Source organism: Diadema setosum, chromosome 13 (genome assembly GCF_964275005.1).
Source record: "Diadema setosum chromosome 13, eeDiaSeto1, whole genome shotgun sequence".
NCBI classification, from domain to species: Eukaryota; Metazoa; Echinodermata; class Echinoidea; order Diadematoida; family Diadematidae; genus Diadema; species Diadema setosum.
This window is the reverse complement of record NC_092697.1, coordinates 18124547-18133788: the sequence shown is the minus strand read 5'-3', so window position 1 is coordinate 18133788 and position 9242 is coordinate 18124547. Positions and strand designations below refer to the sequence as shown.

General features: G+C 40.1%; 1 protein-coding gene across 1 annotated transcript in view; it reads left to right on the top strand.

Moving 5' to 3' along the window:
• The first annotated feature begins 3549 nt into the window (after positions 1–3549).
• LOC140237183 (afadin- and alpha-actinin-binding protein A-like) overlaps positions 3550–9242 on the top strand; it is an 87834-nt gene continuing 82141 nt past the window's right edge. The window contains exons 1-2 of the mRNA XM_072317124.1: positions 3550–3828; positions 4844–4923. Of these exons, the coding sequence (XP_072173225.1) occupies positions 4868–4923 (56 nt within the window). The 5' untranslated portion in view covers positions 3550–3828; positions 4844–4867. The remainder of the gene's footprint in view (positions 3829–4843; positions 4924–9242) is intronic.

Genomic DNA, 9242 nt, shown 5'->3' with positions numbered 1-9242 from the left:
TGAAGATTTAGCTTTTAACGTTTTGTGAGATATTCAGAAACCACTCTATGAGATGTCAAAGAGCATGCAGTTCTAAGGGGTATCAAAAGTTTATTCGATGAAAATCGGTTTTGAAATGGCTGAGATATCCAAAAACACAGTGAAACAAAGAGATACTAATAAAGTTAGGGCATGTCGCCTTTTATTATTAGCACTTTTTTTGGATACCTCAGCCATTTGAAAACCAATTTTCGTCAAATAAACGTTGAATCCTTCTTAAAATTACATGCTCTTTCATATTTCATGAGAGGCTTTTCATTATCTCACTTTGGAATGTTCAAAACATGAATCCCTACCTCAACCAGTACTTTACAGTCCCTTTAAATTGCATAACCTGTTGAAACATTTTTTTTAAATATTTTTTAACCACCCCCAGCCCCCTTATGACCGATATATAGGCCTAAGTTATACAGTGCTTTAAAACCGAATAGGTCTAAGTTGCTTTGGTGTTGTACAAAATAATATGACGAGGAAGATTTTAATGCGAGTATGACACTTCCTTTCGCGAGCAATGTATCAACTCGTCGAACATACTCTGCTGCCATCTATCGGCGCCCCGTACCTCGCTTCCGTGTTTCGGCGCTGCAGCTGTGCAAAGAATATAGACCCTGTACATGGAAAGCAAAAATATGGCCTATACTAGGCCTATTCATTTTATTTTACATCCCACTGTACCTGAAGAATATAACGAAATGAATTTTTAGACTGCTAAAACTAAAATGAAACACATTTTGATCACGTGGCCTCAAAATAAAATAAATAAATAAATAAATAAAGAAAGAAAGAAAGGGAAATCTAACAGGTCCATGGAATACATTAGGTCCTACTTGAAACTGTACCTCAAGAATATAACGAAAGAAGTTTTTAGACTGCTAAAACTCAAATAAAATACATTCTGATCACGTGGCCTCAAAAAAGAAAGAAAAAAAAAAGGAGGAATTCATGAAACACGATAGGAAAATCAATTATGAACAGGTCCATGGAATGCAATACCTGAAACTTTACCACAGATCGTCTCAGAATGAGTGCACTGTTGTATTGTGTTCGGATTGATGCAAATTATGTTAGCATCGAAAATATCAAAAGGCAAATATGCTATGCATCTGGACAACAAGATGATATATTAAAGAGTCAATGTGCACCTCTGTTCCCACTATAAATATGACACAAAGTAAGAATATCGAGACCTGCTACTTTTTGCTGGGGTGAATGGATGGTTTGGAAGCTGGATGTTTAAAGCCACTGGTAACAATCTTGAAAGTCATTTTTTTCATCAGCCCCCAAGAAGGACGTATCATCATTCTGCTAAGACTCAAGAAGGTGTGTCGTTCACCTCCATCTCCCCTCTAGCCTTTGCCCCATTTCCCGTGCGTCTGCTTCTCCTGTTCGATTCCTCCATCCAGACAGCCCCGCGGCACCCGTCTTAATTTCCCCATACTATAGGCCCCTACTCCCTATACTTCTCCGTCTCATACGAGTACTCGCTGCGCTAATGCTATCAGGATCTTTCTCCTCTTCCTTCCCAGAATAATCTTCCTAAAAAAGTAAAATAATAATAACAACAACAATAATGATTTGATTTGTCTGCCCTCTCCGACTTCAGACATCACGTGCTATGTAGCATGCAGGGGCGGATCCAGAAATTCCGTAAAGGGGGGGGGGGGAGGGAGGAGGGGCCTTTACAATGTTGAGGGCGGGGGAGGGGGCGCTCGCGCTCCCCTCCATTTTTTTAATTTTCATTTCTTAGTTTGTTTTTAACAAAATTTAAAGGGGGGGGGGGCCCAGTGCGCTCCCCTGACACCCGCCACTGTCATGTAAGTCAAAATAATACAAAAATAGGAAAAAAATAACAAAATAAGGTTACTGTCGTTATGCTGAGAGCTGTATAGGATAAAACAAGTCAGGTGTATAGGCCCTGTGCATAATCATCATTTAAATGATGTCTAGGCCTACTGACACAGAATGATGCACTGGTAAGCATCTACTGTAGTATCACCAAGAATAGGATAGCATTACATTATTTCTTGTATAGTAAGTCAATGAAGATAATGACGATAACGATACGAAGTATCATAACGCTCATAATGCACACTGATGCCAGTATAACAAGCGTCTGTCAAGTCGCCGCAAGCAGCATTACGTGTGAAAAATGCAAGAATAAAAAGAATCACAAAACTGTATAGGCCATTGGCTCTTATAAACAAAGAACAACAAAGCAAAGGAGGGTACTATGTCATCATAGGGAATCTGTAACTGAAAAGTTCATTCACTTCACATCTAAAGCATCTTAAAGCTTAGGAAGAATAAAAGAACGTTATAAGAAAAAAATCACTCGTTTTTATGTGACGCACTTAAGTTTGTGTTGTGTTAGAATAAATCAGATTGCACTATGAAAACGAGTACGATTATGAGTAACCCGGTGTATAAAACAAAAGTAAGTTCACTTAGCTGGGTATGCTAATACATGTACACTGTAAATTCAACTTATGATTTATCATTTCGGATCATTCCGTCTCCAGCTGATCCAGTCCCCTGCCTCCCTTCCCCTCTCAAGTCCCCTCCCCTCCCTTTCCTCCCCTCCCCTCAATTCCTCCCGTCCCTTCCCTTCCCATAGGCATTACCTTCCCCACCCTCCCCTCCCTTCCCTTCCTCCACCGTTTCCCCCTCCCTCCCCTTCTCCTCCACCGTTTCCCCATCCCTTCCCTTCTTCTCCACCCTTTCCCCCTCCCTTCCCTTCTCCTCCACCGTTTCCCCCTCCCTCCCCTTCTTCTCCACCGTTTTCCCCTCCCTTCCCTTCTCCTCCACCCTTTCCCCCTCCCTTCCCTTCTCCTCCACCGTTTCTCCCTCTCTTCCCCTCCCCTCCCCTCCTCTCCCCCTCTCCCCCATCCCCTCCTAGATCCTCCCACCGCACCCCACACAAGGCAGAGAAGTGCGTTCACCTCCTCACTTTGATTCTACATTTTTTTGTAATACAGTACAGTTTTCGAATCCGCCGCCTCCGCCATCCCCAGCACTGATATTTTTGCTGTTCCCCATGCACTACCCGCTTCGCATTCCAACGTCTATGCGTAGTAGAGCTACGGAACTCCTTTGGTCTGCATGTGTAACCAGCGAACGAATTTATGGCATGCATGTGTTACCCTGTGTGTCTACCATGTAGCTTCTATACTCTTTGCATAGACCTTTACACAGTAGAATTCTGTGGTGTCTACGAGACGGCGAAATAACATACACAGCTAAGAGACATTCAGGTACCCACCACCACTGTACGCAGCTACAACGTCTGTGAGTGTTGTGTGCAATCGAACGAACCGGTAAAACCGCGGCCGCTCGCGATCGCACGCACCACGCTGATATACGCAAACCTGCAAGACGCACTCCGTTTGTCGTCAGCTGAAGGGGCTGTATGCGGCCGGCGCGAACTACGACCGGAACTTCGCCATCAATCATCCAAACTCTTGATTTTCGATTGGGACGTTGTTTAGAGCAACATAAAGAGGGTCATTTTGGATTCCTGCGTTGACACCTTTGGAATGTATGTTGTGGAATAAGTCAGAAAGTCAGACAACAACACCACGGGTTGCGACAGGATTTACAGCTAGCTAGGCTACCCCACCGGCCTACTCCGTCCCGGCTGATCGAGCTCGCTCTCCGCTGAACGGTCCGTGCCGCATGCCGTGCTTGTGCTTGGGCAGCGAACCGGATTATACGCGAGTAGAATGAATGTGCAGAGGGATTATCACATTCAACAGGTTTCATACTAGCGAAGCAATACTCGTCTGCCTTTTCGTAAGTTTGTCTGTAAATCTGTTAATGCAAAACGGTTAGACGTCTTCATGACTCCCCTTGCAAGTCTTTGGTGCTAACAATCTCGTAAACATAAACTTTAATGATCATCATGATCATGTTACCATGTAAATATAAAATTATCATTTGAAGCGGTTATTACAGTGACGTGACCAAGCAATGTATGATTGCCATGGGCATGGCATGGGGGCCGATAGAGGTTTAAATGATTATAATGGACCCCACGCTAGCTGCTGTAGCTATTTAATCTTACACCACTGAACAGTGCAGTGTACCTGGGACCCTTGTGTAGTTTTGGTTGAGATGGGAATTCAGGTTTTAACTTTTACGAGGTAATTAGAAACCATTGAGATGTGTCTACTAGTTTTCTATGTGGTTTAGGCCTACTTTAAACATTAAATAAAGGGTATAAAAAAGAAGAATCAAAAGTTTATTTGATGAAATTCTGTTTTGAAATAGCTGAGATGTCCAAAAACACAGTCAAAGTACTGACGTGATAACTGCCAGATTTGGGGCGTTCGAGCGCTCTGTTGAGAAAGCATACCTCAGACATTTTTTTTTTTTTTAGAGGGGGTCATGCATTTTGTAGCAAGAGGGTCATTCACCTGGTGCGCTTGAACTAGGATGAAACCTACTCACATGCCCAGAACAAAGAGAATGAACTCTTTCGACTTTGCATTATAACGTATGTGCATGATACGCGCATTCTTCACATGCAAACTTTTGGTATGCTTTTGGTACCCTTTTGGAGCACATCGGGAAGTGGTCCACTTTTGGCTTGGTACAGTACATGTACGATACGGTACACTTAGGAGTGTTTGAACGCTCCTCTGGCGCGGGTACGGTATGGTACAGTTTGCTCTAGGAGAGCGCTCGAATGCACCCTAAGATTACATACCAACATGGCAACAGTGAATCTTAGAGTGGAGTTTAGTGTGTTTCTGTAGTATGATTTTGATCTCTCTCTCATGCATGAATCTGAAACTTGTTCTTCCAGATGTATTCAGTGGAGTTTTAAGCAATGGCTGGATGGGACACGGCAAATTCAATGGTGCTCACTCCACATTCCAATCCAAGGTAACTTGAATGGGTGAATTGACACTGGGATTTACTTTGTACTGTCAAAATGATATGAAATTGCTAGATACACATTGTATGCTGTTGATATGCTGGAGGTGTATTGGCCCAATCAGCTCAGGGTAGAGAATTTGGGTGTTATCATTGAATGTTATCCTGTCAAAATATCATTTTGACCTACATTGTATTGTGCATTCAGGAGCCGTATTCCGAAGGTCTTATTTCATAATTTTTTGTTTTTGTTTTTTTGTTTTAAAACCAGGTTGTCACAAGCCCGAGTTCTTCCTTTATACATGTACCTGTACACGGGCCCAAAGTAAACAATATCTAGGGTACAATAATAATTTAGAATTGATTTATGGTTGTACTGTATGTTAACTCGATAGATTGCCTATATCTTTATCCCATGGTAAGTGGCTAAAAACTTTCAGAAAATTGTGATTGCACACAGTCTGTATGCAGACCTTAAAGGGATGTGTACAGTTCTGGTCGAGGTGAGGATTTAGCTTGTAACGTTTTGCGAGATATTCAGAAACCACTCTATGAGATGTCAAAGAGCATGCAATTCTAAGGGGTATCAAAGGTTTATTTGATGAAAATCGGTTTTGAAGTGGCTGAGATATCCAAAATCAAGGTGAAATAAAGAGATCCTAATACATGTAAAGTTGTGGCCTGTCGCCTTTTATTATTATCACTTTTTTGGATATCTCAGCCATTTGGAAACCAATTTTCATCAAATAAACGTTGAATCCTTCTTAAAATTACATGCTCTTTCATATTTCATAAGAGGGTTTCTCATTATCTCACTTAAGAATGTTCAAAACATGAATCCCCACCTCAACCAGTACTGTACATCTGTACAGTCCCTTTAATTAATGAAGCTTACTATACAAAGGATGTAAGTGTTTTAGAATACAAAATCACATCTGTCATGTACAATTTAAAAATCAGGTTGTGGAAAGTGTTGAATTAATAAACTACTTTATGTTGTCTTCACATTCAACAAGTTAAACTTTTGTTTTGAAACTCAGGTGATTCAATATTGCAAATAATGACTTCCCAAAAGAATGTAACTAGTGTTAAAACTAGAAAAAGAAAAGGAGTACCAGTAAGAGAATTATCAGTATTCCTCCCTGATGGATGTTACTCCTGTGCAATGTTTCTGCCATCACAGTGTGAGTAAAATAAGAATATAGGCGTATAAACCATATTTCTTCATTGTGAAAACCCTTCACAGCACTTGCCTAATAGAGAACAATTGAAGTATTTCGGCATTACCTTGAAAATGATAAGTTTGTGACCTACAATTTGTAGGTATCTTAAGGTGCTATAAAAGCTAGGTACTAGTACTACATTTGTTATTGAGTACAACCACTGCTGTCAAAGGGAAAATTTATGACTACGGTATTGATCACCTTTTGAAAACCCGTGGACAATAACTATTTTAACGCTGCTATCGCTGACGATCTAAAAGTGTACCCATTCTGCGGATGACTGCGTCTTCAGTCTGATGTGTGCCGGTACAAAGAAAGGACTTTGACACACAATTGTGAAAACGTGTCAAGTCTACGGGTATTTGTTTGCCATTGTTTTCTTGTGACTTTATGACTTCCTCAAAGATTCACAACAGAGAGGAGAGAGAGGATGTGTGCACCCAAGGAGGTATACAGATGTGTACAGTGTACCTCCTTGGTGCAACATACAGCTGTAGGGACAGTGTACCTGCTGTGTCTTGGGGTCACTATACTGTACACAATCCAATATCATAGAGCTCTACTAAGCCTTGTTACCAAGGACTGTGGTAGTGTAATGATACATAACTGCATTTTTTTTTTTTTTGGTGCAACACATGTCTGTGACATGTTTGTTCCTTGTACCTGATGTTTACATCTTGTAAAACTATTAGTGGTGATGATTTGATCAACTTTACAATGTAGATGCAGTACTTGAGTAGGGATTTTACCTGCTAGAATTTGTTGTGCTAATATGTCTGAAGTTAGGCAATAAAAGGATAGAAAAAGTTAGAAACTTCCTCATTACTGTTAAAGGTCCTGTTTACTTTTGGGAGCAGTGATTTTAAAAATGTTCAAGATATCACTTGATGCATACATGTATGTGTTGGTCAGTTGTATCACAAAACATCCAACCATATAAAATGTTTGCAATAAAGCCTAAAATATAGGGAGATATCAATATTTTTCTCACTAAACCATAACTGTAGATGGTTTAGTCTGGAAACATTTTTATTGTAACTATTGTTCACATTTTGTATATTTAACGATACTTAACATCAATTATACTGGTTCAAATTTTTACATTGTTGTTTCTATCCCGAACTCACATTTCAGAACTATTTTGAAGCACTAATGCTGGCTTTTTGTTTTTTCTGCAAAAGGTAAATTATGCCTTTAAAGCCAGCCCCATTTTTTGCTGAACAAACTCCAAGCACGAAGTTTGCTTCACACTGCAGTATAGATGTGTTGACTCATCGGCAAAGCAAATTTGATTTCTGATAGGAGAGTCACATGCAATGCACTGACGGGAAGGAGTCTACCCAAATCCCTAGCACGATTGGAGACCTGTCTGTTCCTGTTGTGTCTCCAGGGAGGGGTTAGCTGTCTCCACAGCCTTCATCTTTAAGATGTGGCATTCCTGTACATTATGACTTGTGAGATCAGACAGATTTTGCTCTTTAGGGAGTGGATGCAGTGTGATGAAGCAGAGGATATTGATAATAATTAGCCAACAAACCCCAAGTATTACCTGAGAGGTGTCCTTCATTAGGCCTCTTCAGTGCTTTAACTTTGTCCTTCATTATACATCCCCTTCATGCTTGAACTTTTTGAATGTGATACATTTTTTTCCCCTTCAGTCCCATGATAATCTTGCAAACAAAGCTAAACCAGTAAATTTGTGTAATGAGTTTGGGTCCAGAACAGGTTAGAGACAAAGGAAAAAAAAAATGGGGAAAAAAATGTCTGCCTTCAGTGAATTTGGTGACTGAACTGTATGTCACTAAGGCTGCGTTTATCACCTTTCCCCTGTTTAAACGGTTTTCAAAAGCCGTTTCCAAAGCCCTTTCGAAAGCCGTTTCCAAAGCCCTTTAGAAACGGCTTCCAAAATAGTTGCGTTTATCAACTCTTCACGAACACGATAACTGGCCTGTCACTGCACAGCTGCATCGCGCAATTCAACCCGAGGAGAAGAGGTCATATAAGGCGTGCATGGTTCGTAACTGCAGTACAAAGCCGTTTTAAAACAGCTTTGCGTTTATCCCGCTTCTAAAAACAGGTTTCTGGAAACCTGTTTAGGAAACCTGTTTCGGAAAGCACAAATTTGCGGCTTTCGAAAAGGCTTTCCGAAAAGGCTTTCAAAACAGCTTTGCATTTATCATCTCATAAAAATTCCCTGAAAGCCATAATTTGGAAAACCTGTTTCTGCCGAGAAAAAGAGTTGATAAACGCACCCTAAGAGACAACTCACATGGCTTCTACTGTACATAATGTGATTTTAAAAAATAAGAGGACAGACTTATTTTGTAGATCTTGTAGAAGGAGATCCAGTTAATAAGGATTGTTTGGCGAACACATTGTACAACTTGCAATGAACATTGTACAATAAACAAAGCGATATAGGCCTACTCATGTAACATATCAGAAGTATGGTATGATGTACAATTGTACTGTACGATCGCATCAACCGGAGCGAGAAACTGTCATATGAATAATTTTGCATGGCAAATTCACACCCTGTATTCAATGTATGATTGTATGTGCAGTTGTGTACAACTGTCTGTCAACATTCTATAACTCCTAAAGTTTATCATTGAATAGGAAGTATGAAAGTGTTTTGATATACAGTACAAAGACAAAAATGTCCGTAACTGTTTTCTGTCCCAGAAGTAATTGCATGCAATAGAAAGTCACATGAATCCAATGTATGATACATAGCCTATTGAAAGTGTGGTCATGAGCTCAAAAGCTATCTCTGGATTTCATTCTGTTTCATTGCTTCTTTTTTGACAAGGATTATTGCTGTGATTAAGAATTACATTGTATGAAAGATGATGAAGGTGCTTTATTATATCAGCTGTAATCAAAATGTTTCCTGTTGCAGGAGATGTACAGGTACTGAAAATTTGACAGTTTATGTTCAGAAATAATGCAAGATTTATACCAGTATACATTGTATGTTGACCTGTCACACTATCAAACCTTAAGAAGGCTTTTCATTTAAGTCATTACAATGTACTTGGCTTTTGTTTCTTTCCACTGTAAAGGAAATGTCACCACCCTATCAGCAATGGAAAAGATCAAACT